The sequence below is a fragment of the Protopterus annectens genome, chromosome 10.part0 (assembly GCF_019279795.1).
Source record: "Protopterus annectens isolate FY-2018-M chromosome 10.part0, PAN1.0, whole genome shotgun sequence".
Classification (NCBI taxonomy): domain Eukaryota; kingdom Metazoa; phylum Chordata; order Ceratodontiformes; family Protopteridae; genus Protopterus; species Protopterus annectens.
This window is the reverse complement of record NC_056744.1, coordinates 1,645,619,043-1,645,642,510: the sequence shown is the minus strand read 5'-3', so window position 1 is coordinate 1,645,642,510 and position 23,468 is coordinate 1,645,619,043. Positions and strand designations below refer to the sequence as shown.

The following is a 23,468-nucleotide window of genomic DNA, read 5'->3' as shown; positions in this document are numbered from 1 at the left end:
CCATTTTGGATCTCAGCAAGCTAAACCGATCACTGAAAAAGTCCAAGTTCCGGATGGTCACCTTGCAATCCATTCTCCCGCTGCTGGAGAAAGGTGTTTGGATGTGCTCCATTAGTCAGAAATAAGGATATTATCACAGACTGATAGATCAGGCATCCAGGAGACTTGAAATACAGAAAGTATTCCAGGTTTTAGTAAACTATTATAACTGCCACCTAAAGGCGCCTATTCATAAAATCTACATTAAATCTCTAGGTAAGTAGCACTATAAAGCAAATTTAAATAAAAATTTATAGACACAAGTTAACATACTGGAAATGAGGGTGGTGCTTATGCTTCAAGATCACTTATACAGTTATCTCCCCAGTGCACGATTTAAATCAGTCCGAAAATAGCCATCATGTTGATAGTCTATACCTGAACAAGCAAGGAGGGACCAGATCTATATCCAATGCAGAGAGGCCATGAAGGTATGGGAAAGGTATAACAGAGGTGAGCCAAGTGGGCTCAATGGTTGAGGCAGATCTGGCAAAAATCCAAGACATGCAGGGGGGCTAATAAAAGAGCACAATGCAAAGTTGCCAGTCTAGTCCTGGGAGTAAGGTTGTATGTGTACAAAACAGAACAAAGGGCACTTTTGCCCTACATACCGAAATTATTGGCTAAGCAGCTAATCAAGTACAACCATCAGCTACTAGGTCATATAGGTTTTTAGAAAATTTGGCCTATCATAAAGTGTAAGTTTTAAAATCCTCAGCTGAAAAAAGCTATGTAAAGAAATTCTTTCTTGGAGGCATGTAGCAATTACATCAGCCAGTTTGCAGACTTCAACCCTATGTGTCAAACCACCATACCTGTTTTTTCACAGGATAGAGTATCCCTCAGACCCGACATCCTTTGTTCCTTTGTTCTTGTTCTAATTTTTGTTTTTCTAAAATCAATGAACTTCCAGTTTTCTTCCCGAGTATTCAACAGAGCGGAGTAGTATATTCTTCTTTCACACCTGTCCCACAGACATTCACGCTTTCTATTTGGATAGGACGCAACAAACACGAAAAAAACAGATCAGTTTGTGTCCTTTTTCACAATAAATTGGGCAGCAAAGCAAAAGTCACTATTGCCAAGTGGATCAGGGACTGTATCAGTCATATACTACACATTCTAACAAAGAGCTTATAGCTGCAGAGAGTGCCAGTTTCAGAGAAAGGATGGTTCCACAGTTTACAAATGGATTTTGCAGGACCTCTTCCTCATCAGTTCAAAAGGGGTTTAAATAATGTACAGGTTTTAAATATATCACTCATATATCAGAACTTTAGATGTATGGGATCCATCTCACCTACATTCCTAATAACCCACCCTCCTTCCCCCTGCCTAGGAGATCAGAAGAGACCGGACAGTCCGAGTTCAACTGTTTCATCTCTTGAAACACCTGGCAATATTATATCAACAGTCTATGTGTGTGCATGTGTGCGGACAAACAAGATCTGGGGAAGCAGTGGTGGTGCATCCTGGGATGTGGGATAGCTCAGCCAATAAGAGACTTCGTTCTATAGTATAGCGTGCTGAGTTGGAGCCGAGGACTGGCTCCGAAACCATCAGTTCAGAATGTAGGCGAGATGGATCCCATACATCTAAAGTTATGGTAAGTACATAACTAAAAGTTTACCAAATACAATTTTTTTTTTTTCAGATTATGAGTCAGGTCGCATAATGCTGTATACAGTAGTTAGCAATATAAATGTAAGGTAACTACAGAAGTAGGACCCCGCAGACTTTTATCAGGGACCTCAGGGGCAACTGTTAGATTAGGGACTTCCATTTTAAAGTAGTTATTAAACATTATACAGGCTAAAGGGTAGACCGGACGTGGTGGTGCAGCGATTAGCATTGTTGCCTCACAGCAAGAGGTTCTTCGGTTCGATTCTTGGCCTGAATTCCTTCTGTGCAGAGTCTGCATGTCCTCCCTGTGGCTGCATAAATGATAAAGACATGCAGGTAGGTGTGTGAATGGGTGTGCCTTCCATGAAGGTTGGGCGTCAGGCTGGCACCTCGGCACAGTAAAAATCCACTGCCAATCATTAGCAGACCGGAGTTCCATTGTGGCGACCCCTAACTGGGAAAAGCTGAAAAGATACTGCTATATAGGCTAAAGGGTAAAATAAATTGTGTTTCATTTATGCATAAAAGGCAGTTAAGAAGAAAGTAAAATAACCTTGCTGGTCAAGCATGAGAGACAGTTTATTAGAAAGGAAAGATAAGCATAAAGTGTGTAAAAAATACAGAGATACAGAATGTTCTTTTCTCAAGGGAAAGATATAATCTTGTCAGCTACAGAATGTTCCTTAATGGAATGTTAAATAAGGCACATACGGGACAAAGCCTGAGACCAAGGTTAGAAAATGTAAATAAGGATAATTACTGGACTGAAGCAATATAATATTTTGTGCTCAGAATAGCAACTCAGTTAAGGTTAGTGAGTTTGTTTGACCTGTTGCTTCAGAGAAGATTATAGACACTCGTGTCTAAGTACAGAAGACAGGTCATATAAAGACTATATTAGTTTACATTGTTCAGGACAATCAAAATATGACGTGCAGTAACTTTGAACACTAATTGTTTATTAGCACATTTAATGAAGACAGTATTTGGATATTGTGAACATCTAATAAAGCCTTATTAAATGAACTACAGTGTTTGGAGAATTCATTCTGAAAAGTACATAAGACTTGGTCCATAAAGGAGAGACTGGCACCTGTTCAGCACAAGCTTAGGTAATTTAACAGATAAAGACTTTTGCTCTCAGTCTCATTACAGTGCTTCCAGCTAATTACTGTATAGTACAGTATTTTCAATTCTTACAGAGCTATTCAAGCTCCAGAGGTAAAGATAAAAACATTTGCTCAAAGGCTACAGGATTCTAAAGAATCATTACCTCCCAGAACTGCTGTTGAGAATGAAATATACATTTGTATTGGAAGTCTAGTCACAATAAAATGTAGTACAAGAAATTTGGAGTTCATGTACAGACACTAAGCTTGACTACAATGTTTCCCATAGATTTTTTTCTTTTCCATATCAGTTTGCAAATATCTGGCAAAGAAGGTTCTGTTAAAGAAAGGGGATATTAGTATTAGCCACATGACATGCTAGCTAAGGCTGTCATATAATATAGTGAATAATTGACAGCCTGTCCTGGAAAAATGGGAGGATTTATTAAGGGGGAAAATAAAATAAAACTGTGCATTGTACATAAGGAATAAATCACATTCAAATTATGCTTCATGACAAAAACCGAGGTGTGATCATCTCTGCAGGGTAGTCTTGAATGTGCTTACTAGTGAAGTGGGTTTCTGAAATGCAGGCTTTGTCTGTGTACAGCTGACACATATGATGCTTAGGATCTGAGTGTACTCTCTAAATTAAACACAATATCTACATAGAGAGAGAGTGACGAACAATCCTTTCAGTAACTTCCTTTATGTAACACCAGAACACAAAATATTAAGAATGAATTACTGATGGGAAAAGCCTGGACATCTGAACAAAGATGATGGAAACGAGAAAGGAGGTAATGTAAGATGGCAAAAAAAAGGCTAACATATAGTCATAGAATGTGTAGTTAAAAATAAGGAATTAAAAGGAGGTGAAAGTGAAGCAGGATTTATAATGATGTAAAGCACATTGTATTCCAGGAGAATGATGGAGCAAAGACTTGATGAGAAGTCTGATTGTGGAAAGAAATAGTTGAGAAGAGTGAATAATAAAAAGACATCTTTAGCAACAAACACTGTTGTAGAACAAAGCGGAGCAGATAATGTTACACATTCATTCATTCTATAGTGCAAGCTTCATTTCAAGATCTAGAAACTTTCCTGAGACACGGCCAGTGCAATACAGAACAATAATCCTGGATGGGACACAAGCCTACCACAGAACACGCATACACACAAAAAGCAGCATGCACGCATATGTGCAACTTGGAAAACTTCACATTCAGCTCATAGAATGCCTTTGAGATATGGGAAGAAACTAGATCACTTCACAAAACCTACACAGACACAAGAAGACATAGAATGCACTCAGAAGTCACCTCAGCCCAAGACTGGACTACATAACAATAGCAATAGGGCTACAATGTATCATTATACCATCTTATTTTAAAGTAGTTATTTTACAGTGAACTGCAGAATTAGATTACAGTTTAAAACCATGGTTAAAGTAATAATAATAAAAATTAAATTAGTGTAAATTTATAACATGAAATACAGGCCAGTCAAACAAATTAAAGATGAAAAAAATAAGTTATGTCTTACCAGATCATGGCTCCACAAACTCACACAAGTGAATCCAGGTGTACCTTCTAAGGGCTATGCCTGGACCCGCCATTCTGGCCAGATGTAAGAAAGATGGGAAGACTCTTTCTGCTGTAGGTGTACGTTTCTTCACACCTCAACGGCCCTACTCTAGGAACCAGAGAAGTTGGAGACTATGGTTTAAGAAGTTCCAAGGGCCTTTCCAGGACTCACATGGCAAAGATTTTCCCTGGGGCAGAGGGGGAAATAATGGAAGACATCACCCTAGGGGCAGAGGTGGCCCACAGAACCAGGAGTCCAAAGATTCCTTCTCTGGTACTTCCTACCAGCACTCCTGAACAGAGGTCTGACTGCCTTCCTCTGGAGGCAGTCGGGGGACAGTTATCCCTGCACCAACCTGCCTGGCAACTGATAACTACAGACAAATGGGTGCAGGGAATCATATCCAGAGGTTACAATATTCCACTTTCGATAAGTCCAAGACCCCAAAAAAGACTCCCAGATGTTCTACCAAGTCACAGGGAAGCAGCAGTAACAGCAATTCAAAAACTGCTCAACAAAAGTGTCATCCAAAAAGTCCCACCAGGCCAAATAGTATCCGGGTTTTACTCAAGGTTCTTTTTAGTGCCCAAAAAAACAGGGGACTGGAGACCCATTTTGGATCTCAGCCAGTTCAACAAACCAAATTTCGGACGGTCTCGGTACAGTCTATACTTCCATTCGTGGAAAAAGACATTTGGATGTGCTATATAGATCTCAAGGATGCATACTACCACATAAAAATGGACAAATGCCCCAGGAGGTTCCTGTGCTTCCGGCTGGAAGTCAGTCATTTCCAATTCAGAGCACTGCCGTTTGGATTCACCACAGCCCCCAGAGTGTTCACCGAATCACCTCCTTGTTAGGAGGATGGATAGTTGGACTTTCCTCAGCAAGTTCCTTTTTAGTGGTTGCCGCTATCACCATGGCATGCATGGGTATGCCTTTCGCCTAATGTTGCTCTTCTTTGGCAGTGGAAAGGATCTGGTCAGGTCTCCTGGAGATTGGTTCAATGGAGTCAGGTATCTTCCACTCCCACTGCGCAATCAGTTTAATGAGCTTGTCAGTGGGCAGAGAGATCCAAGAGGTAAAATGTTGAGTATGAAAACCCTCCAGGTATACCAACTCCTCTGAAGAAGGTTGAAGGGAAGACCAGCCACCCCTCTGCTTCAGGATCTCAAGGATGTCCCCGAAGGAAACATCATCAGGGTGTGACCTGGGGGAACCTTCCCTTTCATCAATGTCAGTATCTTCTGTCAGTACCTTCGGTGAAAGACTCCACCGGGAAGTCTAAAGTGCTTCCTCTTGCACTTTTTTCCACAGGTACTTCCTTGGGGGGAGGTTCCAGGGAAGCGTCTGAAGAGGAAACCACCCAAGAGGGTTTTTCCTAGGGCGTTTGTGTCCTCTTTTCCAGGGAAGAGACCGATGGAAGCTCTGGTCAAGGAAAAGCAGAAGTCTGGCCTGACATGGCAGAGACTGTGAGTCCCCAATGGACAAGGCCTTCTCCATGATTTGGAAAGCTGGCCCCCTGTAGAGGGATAGGAGCCTTGAACAAAAATAGAATCCTTCAGAACAGAGGTCCCACCTGCTCTGTGGAGGTGACCCCTGAAACCAAAGCCTGGGTTGATCCGAGAGCCAAAGCACCAAGGGTCATGGAAGGATCCGGAATTAACAAAGTTGATCCATGCACCTCGGAACTGGCCAGAGAGCCTCAACCTGAGTGGCCTCTGGTGCTAAAAGCCTGGAGGAGCTCAAGGCAACCCTTGGTTCTGGAGAAAAATTTCCTACCAGAACCGAGACAGCCGAAGCCGGAAATGTCTGAACCGTGGGCTCCAATGACTTAGAAGGAGTTTGAGGAGGAAGAATGGATGATGTCGTAATAGGGCCGGTCCCAGTGCCGACTTGGCTAGGAGCTGAAGACCATCCCCTCACCATCAGGATCTGATCCACCAGTCTCATAATGTCTGATTGACAGACACTCTTAGTGGATCGAACCGTAGAATTCGAAGGAGACCTAGGGGGTCTCGGTTCAACAAAGGGGCTCGGTGGTCTGTCCTTGAATGGATCTATAGAAGGAGAATATCTGGATCTTGGAACTAAAATAAACTCTGACTGCTCCAGTACCAATAAGTCCCTTGGTGCCGAGGCAGCTGAAGTCCACTGCAAAGTCTTAGTAGGTGCCGAATCGTTTTTGCCATTTGGTGCTGAGGAATGTTTTGACATCAAAGGCTGCTTAGAAATCTTTTTAGGTGGTTCTAAACTGCTTGGAACTGAAGAAGAAGATGATGATGAAGAAGAACTGGCTTCTGTTTTGGACCCAGAAATGGCCTCTTCAAAGTCAACTTTTAGCAGTCCTTTAAGAATACGTTTATTTCTCCATTCAGTGAGTGCCCTAATGAAGAAACTATGGCATATTGAACAATCCTTCTGCAGGTCAACTTTACCCAGGCAATAAACACACCACACATGCCCATCCAAGTTGGGCATTTTTCTCTCACATTTTTGGCACCTTTTAAACCTCGAGGTGCCCTTAGATGTCTTGGCTGGGGATGCCGATTTCTCAACCATAATGGAAGCAAACACACACAAACATGCACGGACTCACTCAAAGAAGAAGTTTTTTGTTTTTTTAATAACAAAGAAAAGGAAGGGAAATACCAGTGATGGTATTGAAAAGAATACCTAAGTAGGTACAAAGAAATACCAACAATGGTACTGAGGAAAGGACTACCAATGGTAGTAAAAGTAGAGTGAGGGAGACACACACACACACACACACACACACACACACACACACACACACACACACACACACACACACACACACACACTGCTAAGATACGAGAGGAGCGAGTAGAGAAAAAAGACAGTAGAAATTGAAGAGAAATTTATAAAACTGAAAACTGAAAAAAAGATATTTTTAAAGATAAAACTTACTTTATAAGCCAAAGCTCAAGATCAGTCATACGCATCTGACACAGAAAGCGGCAAATGAGATCTGAGGTAATTTAGAGAGGAGCATTATGTGTAACGCCTGGCTCGACAGTTTAGAAGGCACAAGCTGAAATAAACTACCAAGTCAGTTCTGAGGCTCGGAACCAAGCCCACAGTCAAGGATTACGTGAAGATTGACAACATCAGATTAAATATTTTTAGATATGCTGCAAAAGACCACAACAACATACATTTACAAAATAAAGAAAGAAACAAAACAGCAGATTTAAAGTAAATCACAGAGCATTCCAGAATCTTTTTTGAAAGCTGTCATGATGGGACAGCTAAAGACAAAGAGACACAAGGGAAGAGTTTAGAAACCAGACAGTAATGTCTCGTATATAAATCTGGCACCCAGCAAAAACATACACACACACACACAACACACACACACACACACACACACACACACACACACACACATCCAAACAGCTGCAGTCATGACTTTACACACACACACACACACACACACACACACACACACACACACACACACACACACACTCCACACCAATACACACACAGGCACACATGCACACACACACACACACACACACACACACACACATGCACACAAAACATAGACATACTTCTACAAATCCTGTTAGTTATGTTTACATACCTGTGAAATAAGTTCATACATAATTTATTACACTCAGTATTGTACAACATTATTATGCATAACAAATGCTACAGGTGTGAATGCTGTGGACACCTTCATCTATGTATGACATCAGATTTGCAACACAGACTTCAGGAAGTAGCAGCTTACAGTGATGTTAAGATATGTCCCTGCAAGGCTTTTGTTGATGCTGTTTCCTAAATATTTACTACATGAGAAATACATATAAATACAAAGTGCTCTACAGTAAAATAATCTGAGTTGGGAATTGTTGTATATACTGTAAGTGTACTTTAGCAGTTCATTAAGCTATTTGCTTTTAATTTTGTATTTTATAACAAAAAGAATCTGTACTGTCTACTGCTGCTTTAAGTAGTTAATTGCACTGTATTATACTGTATTGGTTAGCTGTTGTAGGTAGTTTGTGTGGTCTTCTTACACATGGGCTCTAAACCAGCTATTCTACATTAAGAAGGTGTTTTTCTGCACCCCTGCGGCAGAAGTGTGCTGATCTAACCTGTCTGAATTGGGGATTGGTGGTGAAAGGCTTATTGTGTGCTTTCCTGATTGGTAGTTAGCTTAAAACTTGTTTCTCTTTGCTCATATTTAAGCCTTGCATTTGCACAGTGCTGCTCTTCACTCAGAGGCAGTTAGCAGTGCACTGTATAGGTGCAAAAATCTAGGAGTTCAGTTTTTCCCCAAACAGCTGTCACTGAAACCCTTCCACGTTTTTCTGCTGCTCTTGGAGCAATTCAGTTGCGCACTGAACAGAGTTGTCTTATTGATCAACCTTAGCCTACACAAGGTATAGATCCCTCTTGTAGTCTCGGCACTACTAGCACAATCCTGTCATTCCCTTCTCTAATAAAACATACAGTAAGAGCCTGCTATCATGGATGGGCAGTTATCCCATCATCTCTCTTGCCAGCCTGATAGATATCGGTATCTTGAAGCAATGTAGCAATTGTCTCATGTATACTGACAACCACTTACTCCTGAACAAACAAATACTATATGTGAGAGATGTAATCACACTGTGAAATTGAAAACAAGACTTTCACATATGGACAAATGGAATACCAAACAGGTTGTCAGCACACACACACTTCCCACACTAAATAAAGACATGACACATAAACCCACAGATCCTGATGTACTCAGTAGTAACTTATCAAAAGATCAGAGGCCTCTCAAAAGGAAACCCCTTACACACATAACAATGCGAAAAAAAAGCACAACACATAATAACACACACACCAGTGTCTCAGCAAATAAGCCCATAAGGCGTAACACCACAAAACCTAAAGTACTGGTCATATGTGACTCCATTGTGAGACACACAGATGTTCCCTTCACCAGACTGGATAAGGAGCAGTTTATGGTCAGCTGTCTGTCAGGTGCCAGGATCTTTCAAGTGACTCAAGCACTCAAGTCGCACAACCACAAGTACAGGTATGACTCCATCATAGTCCATGTGAAGGTGAATGACTTGAGAAGTACGTCACTAGACTATATGAAGAGAGACAAAACTGAGCTCTCAGATTATGTTTCACAGGCAGGTATAAGCCTAGCGTTAAGCAGCATTCTACACTCTCCAAGGATGATGCCATAATACAGACAAAAAATTATTGCCTTTAACAATTGGCTTAGCTTCTGGTGTCAAGTCCAAGGAGATCGTAAATCTGTCAGCCTGGGAAGACATGGTTGACAGGCTACACTGCTTTGCCAGAAACAGCTTGCACCTGTCTTCTCTAGGCTTTCGGATACCGACAAAGGCATTAGCCACCCCTATTGTAGCTTTTTTAGGCAGTGTCAAAATGACCAACCTCTCGACATAAGAAAATCCTCTGTAGATAAATTCAAGGTACTGCTGCTAAATGCTAGGAATCTATACAAGAAACTGCACTCCCTGAAAGGATTCCTCACTTTGGAAGATCCTGACATCTGTGCTGTCACCTAGACATGGTTCAAAGGCACAGAAAGCACCTCGGCTGTCCAGGGCTACAATGTCTTCCATACATTCAGACCACAAACTGAGTGTGAAAGAACCAAAGGAGGATATATATCCATCTTCATTAAGGATAAAGCTGTGGTGGTGGTGCTGCGGTAGAGTTGTTGCCTCACAATAAGACGTTGTCCTGTTCGATTCTCAGCTAAAGCGTCTTCTGTGCGGAGACGTGCGTGAATGGGCATACCTTCATTGAAGGTTGTGCGTCAGGCCTGGCAAGTCGGTATGTAAAAATCTACTGCCAATCATTAGCGGACTGGAGTTCCGCTGTGGCGACCCCTAACTGGGAAAAGCCAAAAGATAAAGCAACAACACCTTGACACTGGTCAAACAGTATGACTCTCTTGAGCTATTCCATGTCCAAATAAAAAGAAGTTATGTATCACCATAGTGTTCCATCTGTGTTGATACCTCTCATTTGCTCTTCAACATATGAGGTTTTGGATCCAAGCATCAGATCCGATTTGGCCGTACACCAAAGCTTCAGGCTCCCACATCCAAGCTCCTCCCCTAACCATAATGCTCCTCTCCTCCAAATTCCTCAGATCAAGTTTGCTGCATCAAGTTATATCATCACATAATAAAGGTAGAAAGAAATACCTAGAGACAATAGGAGAAGTCATGAAGGAATATTTCAGGAATTCAAACAAAAAGAAGTATTTGTCCAAACAAAGAATATTCCATTAGGTCCTTCCAAGGACAGGGGGATGGAGGGAGGGAAGGTTGAAAAGCAAATGAGAGGCAACAACACAGATGAAACGTTATGGTGAGTACATAACTTCTTTATCTGATGTTGTTGCCTTCATTTGCCTTTAACCTATGGGACAGAGTCCCCAGCTACAAAGAACTTGGGTGGCCTTTAAGAAGGATATTCCGGAGCACAATAGAACCAAAGGATGCCCTGTTCCTGGAAATAAGGTCTAGTTTGTAATGTGAGATAAAGGTATGATGGTCTGACCAAGTAGCTGCAGCACAAATTTCATAAAGGGGAAGCTTCTACCAGAAGACCTACGAAGTGTTGACAGGTCTAGGAGAACGTGCTTTAATGTGACATGGTAAGGGGATGTGCATTGTAGAATACGCAAGTTTAATACAACTGGTAATCCAATGAGCCAGAATTACCTTGGAAACTGGTTTACCCAGCCTGGGCTTGGAAAAGGAAACAAAATGTTGGTCAGATTTCCTAAAACGTTTGGTTCTATCCAAACAGAAGCAACATTGTCTGTGTACGTCTAACGTATGAAGTAGATACTCTCTTGTTTTGAAATTTGGGAATGAATACAGGCAAATTGCTAACTTGGTTTATGTTAGCCTCAGAAGCAACCTTGGGCAGAAAGGAAGGATTAGTGTGTAAAGTAACTCTGCCCTTGTGAAAAAATAAATACAGAGGCTTGCAAGACAGGACCTGCAATTCAGATGCTCTTTTGGATGATATTATTTATTTATTTATTTATTTATTTATTTTACATTTGTTGACCGGGATGGTCCGACTGGATACATGTCCATTTTCAGCGGAGGCCCGGGGAGAAAAGCTCCACAGAGAAAAAAAGTTACACTTTCATTTATATACAGATAAGTACACTACCTAATGCAAATACATAAAAATTCGAGGTTCACATAAACAGAATTAGAGATACAGATAAATACTTCACAATTGTTTTAGATACATTATAGTTGATATTCTAGGTTGATATCCCATTGCTTATAGAGTCAAGTCAGGCAATGGGGAGCTTGACTTCATAGGTACCCATGATGGTGGAATTAGGGGTGTACAAATTATTTGGACTAAGGGACGAAAACACCTAGTCAAACAGGTGGAGAATACTACTAGTTGTGTGTCAGAGAGAACTAGTCTGGGTTGTTACATGGGCACAGCCAATGTTCTTTAAAAATTGTTTAAGATTGTTTTGAATAGATATTGGGATGTAGTAAGTCTTAAATTATTGGGGAGGAATTCCAGACTTTCCCTATAGAGTTAGCAAAGAGGGCTTCTCCGGCAGAGTTGTTGGATTTGATGGTTTGGACCAGGACTCTATGTGAGAGACAGCTAAGATTAGAGTATGGTGTAAGAAGATTTTGCAAGGAGGGGTTTTATCTGGTTGCTTAATAATTTTAAACGCTTCTGTGAGTTGGTTTAGTTTGAGAAGATTAGATAATTCTAGCCAGTCAAGTTTCCTTAGGTTAATGCAGTGATGAGTTCTGTAAGGACCACCTACTACAAATCTGGCGATGTGATTATAGGCAGCAGAGAGTTTATTGATCTCACTTTTGTTAAGGAATGAAAGCACAGGGAGGCATACAGTAATGTGGAAAGTAGATGCGGGAGATGGTTAGTTTGGCAGTAGGGGTTAGAAAGTTTTTAATTCTATACAAGGAACCAAGTTTCTTATTTACAGTCTTTACGGTTTGACTGATATGCATATCAAATTTAAGCCTACTATCAATAGTGACTCCTAATAGTTTAGTGTTGGTAACAGGCTCAATCATGATACCATTAATAGATTGCAAGAATGGACAATTATTGGATTGGGCTGTGGTTTGGACTGATGGACTAACTGAGGTGGGATGAAATACTAGTAACTTGGTTTTTTTTTGGATTTAGAATGAGTTTCCGTTCTGAGAGCCACTTTTCAACTATGGTAAAACAGTTTTGGGTTGTTACTTGTAGGTCAGGGAGGGAGATATCCCCGCAAATCAATGTGGAATCATCTGCATACTGGATGCAGGTGGCCTTAGGGATGACTGAGTAAAGGTCGTTTATGAATACAGAGAAGAGAAGAGGACCAAGTATGGAGCCTTGGGGGACCCCTATGGTATTTGGCAATAGTTGAGAAATCTTATTTTCCCATCGAACTGCCTGTTGTCTTCCAGAGAGGTAAGCTTTGAACCAGTTAAGAGCCGGGTAATCAAGGTAAAAGGTTTCAAGAGTGTGAAGTAGTAGTTGGTGGTTGACCATGTCAAAGGCTTTTGATAAGTCAAGAAAGAGGGCTGAGGAAATTTTTTTGTTATTACGGTTTTTATTGATTGAGTCGGTAAATGAGAGTAAGGCGGTGGTCGTACTATGGTGGGGTCTAAAACCATGCTGAGATTTGGACAGTAGATTATTTAGGGTGAGATGGCTAAGGAGTTGTTTATGAACACATCTTTCCAAGATTTTGGCTATTGGCGACAGTATTGCTATAGGTCTATAGTTTGATGGGTCAGTAGAGGTGCCACCCTTATGAAGTGGGATGACATGGGCTACCTTCCAAATGGAGGGGATAGTGGCCTCAGTTATAGTTCGGTTAATTAGAATAATAGCCACCAAGAAAATGGTTTTCCAGGTCAGAAACTTTAAATCTACCTTGGCTGAAGGTTCGAAGGGAGATGAGACAAGTGCTTGAAGAACTAAAGTGAGATCCCAAGGAAGAGCAGGTTCCTTAACAGGAGGGTGAAGGAGAAAGGTGCCTTTTAAGAAGGCCCTGCACAATTTGGATGATGCCAGGGAGATTAAGTAACAAACAGCACACAAAAGCCAACACTGGAGACAAACCACGGTAATGCAAAAATAACCAGCAGGGCTACCATGACTGTAAGCATCCACCTTTATTAAAACCATGGATAAGTGCTTTCATGTTTTATATGCTTCTACAGATCCATCTGAAGAAGCGTATAAAACGTAAAAGAGCTTATCCATGGATTTAAGTCATTGTAGCCCTGCTGGTTATTTTTGCATTACCTATATGAAAATTGGAAATGGCAGCCAGTTGCACCTTCACCATTGGAAAACTGGCCCCATTATGAAAGATATATGCTAAGAAGTCCAACACAGCAGGGACTGGGGCTGTAAAGGGATCCAAGTTGTTCTGAAGAGCCCAGATGGAGAATCTCTTCCATTTACTATTGTATAATTTCCTAGTGGACGGTTTATGTGACGTGATCAGAATTTTCCTAATTGGGGAAGAAAGTCCGGGTATTCTTGCCATCACTGAAAGTGGAGTAACCAAGTGGTCAGTTTCAGGTTCAGAAGATCTGGATGGGAGTGTCCGAGGGATGGGACAGAAGATCTGGAGTGGAGTCCAGAGTCCAAGGTGGAGAAAGTAGGTGAGACCAAAGAAGGGGAACAAGACTTGCCTGACCCAAAAGGGAGAAATGATGATCACTCAGTACTTCATCCTCTGAGCTTTTTTCAGGAATTTGAGAATGAGAAGAAGAGGGATACAGGCATAGAGCAGACCAGGGAGCCAAACATGGACTAGAGCATCTCTCAGTGACTGTCCCTAGGGAGGGATCAGGGCAAAGAACTCACTACACTTGGTGTTGGAGGGAAATGCAAAAAGATTGTAGCAAGGTTGACCCGATCTCTGGAAGATCATATTTACCACTGAAGAATTCACAGACCACTCATGAGGCATCAGAACGGTCCTGCTGAGCCTGTCTGCCAAGATGTTCAACTTCCCTGGAATGTGCATTGCTGAGAGAGAGGTTGGAAGAACTCTCCCATTGCCACAACCTCATGGCCTCTTGACACAAAGGGTAAGACCTGGTTTCTCCTTGTTCATTAATGTACCACACCACTGACATGTTGTCTGTCTGAATGGCAATATTTTCTGTTGGAAGAGAGGAATGAAGGGCTTGCAATGCAGGAAGCACCTCTCTCATCTCCAGAACATTTATATGCAGATTGGTCTCTAAGGGGGACTATGTGCCTTGGACCATTTGCCCCAGATAATGCCCCACCCACCCAAACTGGGACACGTCTGTGGTCATGGTGGCCATGGGAGGTGGTAAGATAAACAGGCGACCCTGGAAGACATCCTCAGACTAGATCCACCACAGGAGAGACTGTTTTCATTCTTATGAAATCCTGACTGGGTAAGTTAATGGATATAGTAGGAGAGACCATTGTACTGCTAAGGTCCACTGAAGTATTCTCATGTACAGGCGATTTAACGTCACCAGGGTGATAATGGCCGCCATGAACCTCAAAGGTCTTATGGTGAGACTTGCTGGGGGGAAAGGAATGTCCATTATCTGTCTGACATGAGCCATCAAGGTGGAAATTCTGTCCAGAGGAACAAGAGCTAGAGAGTGAATGGTGTCTAGACGGGCTTCAATGAAGTCTATGTCTATGGCTAAAGGTGAGATTTTTTTAGGTTGATAGAGATGCCCAAGGTTGAGGCTAGGTGAAATAAGAAATCTCTGCCTTCTAGAAGTCGATGCCTGGTGGGAGCAGTTAGGAGCCAATTGTCTAGGTATGGAAACACCTGGAATCCTTGCAGTCTCAGGTGAGCTGCCATGACTGCCATGTATTTGGTGAACACTCTGGGGACTGTGGTGAGACCAAATGGCAGTACCCTGAACTGATAATGACTGGCTCTTGGCCAGAAGTGGAGATACCTTCTGGAGTGCCTGTTCATCTTGATGTGATAGTATGCATCCTGAAGGTCTATACAGCACATCCAGTTGTCCTTCTGCAGGAAGGGCAGAATGGACTATATCATGACCATTCGGAACTTTGAATTGCCAACCGATTTGTTGAGAGTGGTAAGGTCCAGAATGGGCCTGAGGTCCCCTGTCTTTTTGGGTACTAAACAGAATCTGGAGTAGATGCCTGATCTGAGTTGATCTGGGGAACACTTTGGATGAGTCTTTTTGAGAAAAGCTTTGAAATTTGTTCAGCTGCTGCCTCCCTCTGATTGAGTGAACATCAGGGAGAGTTTTACATGGAAAGGGTATTTGGAAAAAGAGTACTGAATAGCCTCTGGTTATAGTTTTTAACACTCAAAGTTCTTTTGTGATGGCTTCCCAGGTGGTTTGGTGTAAAGACAAACATCTCCTGACTGCCTCCAGAGATGAGCAGTTGAGCAATCCATCAGGATCGCTGATTGGGTCTGTCCAAGAAGATATCGCAAGACCCTTGATTCATCAGACACCCTTTGCCATGATGGCGGAGTCTGCCATTTTAACAATTTCCCCCTCTACCTCTGGGGGGGGGGGGTTCTCCTTGTGTTGTCTGAAAAGGACCTTGAAATTTTCAGAACCACAGTTTCTTACCTCCACATTGGTTCCAGAAAAAAGGTCTGCTGTGGGGTAAAGAAGCAGATCCCAATGGCAGACAAGGTCTTTCCATCCTATTTACTTTAGGAGAGAGTGCCTTTAACCATTGGACCAAAGAGAGTCAAACTGTTGAAAGGGCCATTGGTGAAAGATGCCTTGTAGGGTTCTGAGAAGTCACACAGCCGCATCCAGGCATGGCGTCTAGTAGCAATGCCTGAACTAGCCGCCCGTGAGGCACCTTCTGCCACATGAGAGATCAACCTCATGGAAATAGACTGAAGGGTGGCCAATCTGGTGAAAAAGTTCTTCTGTTCCTCGGCAGACATGGACCCTGGGAGAGAGCTAGAGAGTTCCTTAACTAAGTCCCTCTATAGCCTCGTTACATGTGCCAAGTAGTTCAGCATACGCAATACGAAGGTTGCTGAAGTATAAACCCACTTCCCAAACCTGTCCAACCTCCTGGACTCTCTGTTAAGGGAATGGAAAGAGGAGCTCTGTTGGGCAAGCTCCCTTTTGGTGGGGGCTGCTACCACCATGGCATCGAAGGGAACACCTTTAGTTCAGTGGGGACAGTCAGAGGGAGCACTAAGGATCTTGTCAGGCTACTTGGGTATAGGTTCCACTGTGTCTGGATCCTTCCATGCCCTGCGTGACACAAGGTCAATAAGGGGTTCTGCAGGGGGGGATAACCAAGAAGTAGATGGGCCTGCCCCAAAGGCTTCCAGAAACACTGATACCTCTGGGTTAGGGTTTTGGGGAGACCAACTAACCTTTTGGTGCAGGATTTCCATGATGTCTCCAAAGAAGACATCCTTGGGTGGCAATCTGGGGGGCCCTTCCCATCATTGAGATCAGTGTCCTCTGTGAGAGATTCCAAGGGGGAATCCAAGTGCCTCCTTTTGCACTGACGCTTCCGAGGGACCTCCTCTATGGGGTGCTCTGGGGAGGTATCAGAAGACTTTGGGGGTTCCAAGATGGAACAGATGTCTTAGGCACAAAGGCTGCTGGAGGGGGCAGACTCTGAAGCAGGAAGAGTCAGGGCTCTTCTGGGTACAGAGAGAACCCTCTCCACCACTTCAAATGCAGAGGGAGATCGAGACAGAATGAGCATCCCCGCTGGAGCCGAAGCTGTCAACGGGGAATCTCCACAAAAAACAACCACTGTCAGATCTGAGTGAGGAGTCAGAGCTGCGCTATCGAATGCAGAAGCCCCGAGGGGAAGAGACAGCTCCGAGAACTTTGTGGCTGAAGTCAGACCCAGCACCAAAGCTACAGCTCTGAGAACCACTCTGCTCTGAAATAGTCAGAGCCAGGTGAGACAGGAAGACTGTCGCAGTCGAGGTGACTGTACCTGTCAGCTCAAACTTCTCAACTCCAGGGAAGCTCGGGGCCAATAACTCCAAAACCTGAGGTCAGATCAGAGAAGGAGAGATAGAAGTAAAGGTTGGACATTGCTCGTGGATACAGGAAGTGAGGGAGCATGCAGTATCCCCAGCTGGATTCATGCCTTGAGAAACTTGACCATCATGCTGTCCACGTCGGCTTCGGAAAGGTTTTGACAAGACCTAACAGGAATCATTGGAAGCAGGTCTGGAACCAGGCTTGTGTTGTTGCATGAGAGAGGACTTGGGTCTGGCTGTTACTGGCTCTGGGGAGAAGCTTTGACTCTAGTGCAGAGTGGAGGCATGGATGATGATAGGATCTGAAAAGGTTGGCTCTGTTGGTCTGGTAGTCTTTGCGGAAGGTTCCCCCAAGTGACAGGATCTACTAGAGGATCTCTTCCACTCCTTATGTTTTTTAGTGGGGGTTTGGGCCCCTGAAGTAGATGGAGTGGCTGCAGGTGAAGAGCTAGGCAGAAGGCCTTTTAAAATTAACTTGTTCCACCTATATATGAGTGCCCGCTGGTTAAAGCCAGCAAAAACTGAACAATCTGAGTCCAGATGAGATGCACCAAGACACACTACACATTGGGAGTGTGCATCTGAAAGTGGGATTTTGTGCCCACAAGTGCTACATTTTTTAAAGCCAGCGGGTTTAGGAACTGACATGACTAAAATATAAACAATCATCTCACAGCGCACGCAGACACACACACAACTAGTAACTGAAAGGGAAACTCTAAACAATGAAAAAAGGGGTTTAGAAACTCCTTTTTTATATATAACAGAAAGAAAGGGTAGGGAAGGGAAGGGGAAAGTACTAGGCAAAAATCTAAAAGAAAACTATGAAATTATGGAAAATTGAGCAGATGAGGAAGGCTGGAGACAAGAAAAAGGTAAAATATAAATATATAGCAAGAACAAAGAAAAAAATATTTAGTCAGCAACTCACAGAAACTCTAAGGAGCTTGGAGAGCAAGATACCTGATGCGAAGCAAAGTGTGGCAAATGAGATCAAAGGGATTTGGACAAGAGGAGCATTATGAGCAGGGCAGGAGCTCAGAAGTGGGAGCCCAAAGCTTTGGTATGTGGCCGAGTTGGATCCAATGCTTGGATCTGATAACCCCACAGGTTGAAGAGCAAATGAAGGAAAAAACATCAGATCTAGAGGCAATCAGATCTATAGGCAAAGCCCCCTACCACATCATAGCTAGTTATAGGTTCTCCACCATGAAACAGAAAAAGCATACCACATACCTAGACTTTCTGGAGTCGCTTGCCATACAGCCCTCACCTTACTCATGGGTGATTTTAATTATCCTGCCATCAACTGGAAACATACATGACCGCAAACATGCTGGCTCAGAGGGTCTTGGACTTTGTCAATGCAAATGCTCTGGACCAGCTAGTCAGCACACCCACAACAGGCTCAAATGTCCTGGGCATAGTACTCACTAACATGGGAGAGCACTGCAGTCTCCCACACATGTGATGTCCTCCCTAGTAAGATTGGATTATAAATCAGTCTTGTTTGATGTAATTATAAGACCAGATGCTCCATCAAGCTCAAAAATGCTTAAGAATTTTTCAAAGACAAACTACCGCCTACTAAGTGATGGTATAAGAAGTTCCAAAGCCCCCTTAAATGCATATAACACAGACTCGTATGCAGAGATGTACACCAACACCATGTATAACCCCTTAAACAGTTGTAGAGAATCAGCTGTACCTGACTGGATTAAAACCAGGTCTTGCTGGAAAAAAAAAAGCCACCAAGGTGGACCCCTAGTATAAACAGTCTATACAACAAGAGAAAGAAGCTAATGCCCAAGAACAAGACGGAACTGGCACATCAGAGGAAGAAATCCCTCTCCAGCTTAAACCAATTAGAGATCTTGTCAAGTCCTCCAAAGCAAATTACAAAAACGAAAAGCCTCCTTAGCTAAGTACAATCACAAGCATTATTTAACTACATCCAAAATCTAAAAGGGAATACCCAGCTATGTGCTGAACTGGTTGTGGATGGCACCACCCATACTCAACTGGAGGTAATAGCCAACCTGCTAGCTGATGGATTTAGAGCAAACTCCCCTCCAGTCATGACCCCAGAGTATACCTGCCACCATTTCTAAACCTATTATCTCAAGAGAACAGGTCATCCTGGTACTCTCCAAGGCAAAAACACGGCATCAATGGGATCAGAAAACATCCCAGGTTGCCTTTTAAACAACTTAAAACATGACCTAGCAGACTCACTTGGATCCTTGTTTAACCACTGCCTGTGAACTGGCTACGTTCTGGCAGAATGGAGGACAGCAACAGTAATCCCTCTGCACAAAGGGGGACCATCAACTGACCCAGGGAATTATAAGTCAATAAGCTTGACTAACCTCATCTGCAAGGCCATGGAAGGAATCATTATGGACCTTGTTAACAAAGACATAGGTAATCTCCAAACTCTGGACCCAACCCAGTTCAGATTCATTAAAGGTAGATCATGCCTGTTAAATGTGGTTCACTTCTTAAAGAAAGCCATCAAGGCCCTGGGCGAGGGAAAGACAGTGCATACCACATATCTTGACCTAGCCAATGCATTTGACACAATCCCCCACTCAGGTATTATAGAGAAACTCTCCCAATTGGGAATTAACCCCTACATTACCAGATGGGTAGCCAAATGGGTCACCGAAAGGACACATACTGTCAATGTGGATTACTTCACCTCTAGCAAATGAGCAGTCACCAGTAGCATACCACAGGGTTCTGCACTGGGCCCCTAACTGTTAGGAATTTTTTTCTCAGAAGTCCAGGCGAACTTGGATGGCCTGTGGTTGACCAAGTTCACTGACAGCTGCAAACTGGAAGCAATCACTGAGTCCCCCAATGATAATAATATACAGCAGACAGGTTTAACACAGACAAATGATTGGTGCTAAAGCCATGGATTAAAGCTAAATGTAAAAAAATGCATTATTATTGCCTTTGGGATAGCTGACATCCTTGCTAATTACATTAGGCAGCAACCCGTTTAGTGCATACCAGGTGGTACGTGATTTGGATACTCAGGTTGATAGCAACCTGAACTTTGGCCTACTACGTATCTACAGTAGTAAGGAAATCTTTCTATGTGGCACATCTTATAAGTAAAGGCATAGCATCTAGATATAAGGATATTATAACTCCATTATACTCAGCCCTCATCAGACCAATAATTGAGTGCAATGCTCCCTTTTGCATGTATCTCACCAGACACCTACAACAATTGGAGAGACCACAGAGATTTCTCACCAAGGCATTATAGGTTACACAAAAGAAGTCTTACCCGGAAAGACTGAAAGTTCTGTCACTGTATTCTGTCTCCAACAGGTTGCTAAGAGGTGACCTGTGCCTACTTACAGGACAGTCTCTGACCTGGCCCTAATGGAAATGCTACACATTTGTAAATCAAACTGGATGAGGTTCACTCGCTCCAGGGATCTTAACCTAGCTTCTGACATGAACACGTCATGATAGAGCAATAGATACATCCCGCAGAGATTGCCACTTCTCTTGAACAAGTTTCCAATTTATGTGAAACAGAGCCCCTCCCTGACTCTCGTCAAATGCAACCTAGATCAATGGATGGGTGACTGCAAATTCCCTCCTTCGGTTGTGCCCATGTCCCTCCTGGACAGAGAAAGTCATTATTAACTACCATAGACTGTTACCTCTGCAAACTTGTCACCTAACCACCCACAAGTGGGGCAACTTGGGATAAATATGGCTAGGCGTATAAGGGCTCTAGGGCCATTAGCATAGTAACCTTCTATGAAACTACAAATCAGTAAACAAGGATGCTCTGAATATCCCTCTAGAGTGCATTGCAGACAATAGACCTTGTGTGACGAGGAGTCAAAAAATGAATCTCATCACTCACAGGAAAAAGGATCCTTAAGTATTACTCTTCAAAAATGTATGTAGTAGAAAATGTAAGAACAGTAAAAAGAGTAACAAGAAGTTGTTGTTGTTTGTCTTTTGGCTTTTCCCGGTTACGGGTCACCACAGCGGAACTCCGGCCCACTAATGATTGGCAGTAGAGTTTTACGGTGCCGAGGTGCCAGCTCGACACCCAACCTTCAACGAAGGCACACCCATTCACGCATGTCTTTCGAATGCCACTCGACCAGTAAAAATAAATTATGTAGGTTAACAAAGTATCTCTGAAATTGGGAATATTGTCCTAAAACAACAGTGCAATACTTAATTGTAGGGTAAAATAAGAAAACAAATCTGCACCATTTCAGTCACAAAATGCTGTAGCTTGCAGCACAGAAATATTTACAAACTTTCCTAAGAACAGTCTTCTATGTAACTGATAATTATATAAAGGTTCTTTCAGTAGACATATGCTTTTTTTAAGCTCTGAGCATGCATAGCCAAGTTACAAGTTCCCATTAACTATAGCATAGAACATCTCCAATCAATTTTAATATTTACCTTAAAGTATATTTCATGGTCTTCACATATGTATGTTCTGTCTACAGAGATTGTTTTATTTATTTCTGGCTGCTGTGCCTGAAACACTGCTGATCTTGTTAAATATAGCCTGAAGGAAATATTGACGGGCAGTCCACCTGCAGAAGGCAAAATAATAGAATAATGAGTTAAATTACTATTGCACAGGTTTGGATCAAAAATAAATTCTCTTTCACAGGAGGCAATTCTAATTAGGAGATAAGTCTGTTGCACACAGAGTTCAAGTATGAGACATCTTATTTCAAGAAATCACTTCTAATTATTTCAAGTTTTAATTTAGATCTGCTGCTGTTTTTTTCGGAATAATATTATTCAGTTTTTACTGTGTTTTGTTTACTGTATTTCTTCTGTTTACCTGCAGACTGCTGTCAAATAACCAGTATGGTGGGGTGGGGGGCTAGGGGTTTAAATAAGACAGTGTTTGGATCTGTCTACTGAAAAACTGGTAGAATTACAATGAAAAGCATGACTAATACAGAAAACACCTGAAACTTTGGGACAGTTTTCATGTTTTTCCTGCAGTTTCCATTCTGACTACAAAAATCATGAAGGATTTATAAACAAATTTAACAGTTCATTCAGACAGCCAAATCAACTTTTTATGGCTCACTTTACAGGAAACACTGAAAATTATCCATTTTTTTCTCTCTGTTGTTGTTAATGCAAGCTTAGAAAGTATTTTCAGCAAAATTACTTTTAACGTCTTACATGTTAGAACCATTCCAATACCTTATAATGTTTCATAGTGGATTTTACTGTCACATACTAAACTGGGTAGTCCAGAGATTAATATGCCAGGCTGCAAAGCTGGAGACAGGAATTTTAAGTTCCATCAGCCTTCAATTGTACACTGTGTAACCTTAAATTGAAACTTAACCTTCCTGTGCTTCCATGAAACCTCTTGAATGAGAGACCTCTAAAGTAAGTAGCCATGCCTGCCTATTTAACTCACAGAATAAATACAAACTAATATAAATGTGCAGTGCAGAAAACACAATACTTTTAAATCCCTACTCCTAGCTGTGCAGCACAACACGTAGTGCCAATTAACACTCTAGAACCTACTGCTGTGATGTTGAACTTCGAGTTGTAACCTCCCCTCCTCTAGTCTCAGGTACTATCTCTTGTTGACCTCATTGTTGTCTTGTTTTACAGGTTTACCTTAGTTGTCTCTGAATATGATTGTGAATAAGTCAATATCCTTACCTACAGCATTCTTGGTAACCATTGTAGCATTAAAGCATACTTTAGCTGTGCTGGCCACATTTTGTTGAGAGAACAAACTGGAACATTCAAACTGCGTTGATAAAACTTCCTCTGGGTCGAATTTCAGGGATGCACTGATTTTGATTATGGGGACAGACCTGGAAGATAAACTAGAAGTGTTAGTTACATGTATATGAGTTAACTAAATAGATAACGTGGTACTGTATATGTGTTATGGTTGTCTGAGGACTTAATTTGTTCAGAAAATATGTACAAAAATGCTCCTCCTTATAGACAGGACATCCTTTCTGCTCTGTTATATAAGGAAGTACCAGATGATAGAGGTTGTA

General features: G+C 42.2%; 1 protein-coding gene across 1 annotated transcript in view; it reads right to left on the bottom strand.

Moving 5' to 3' along the window:
- The window catches only part of LOC122814359 (integrin alpha-X-like), an 845,034-nt gene that overhangs the window by 16,825 nt on the left and 804,741 nt on the right, over positions 1-23,468 (bottom strand). Inside the window, exons 16-17 of the mRNA XM_044086945.1 lie at positions 23,119-23,276; positions 21,874-22,010 (exon numbers count right to left, since the gene is read on the bottom strand). Of these exons, the coding sequence (XP_043942880.1) occupies positions 21,874-22,010; positions 23,119-23,276 (295 nt within the window). The remainder of the gene's footprint in view (positions 1-21,873; positions 22,011-23,118; positions 23,277-23,468) is intronic.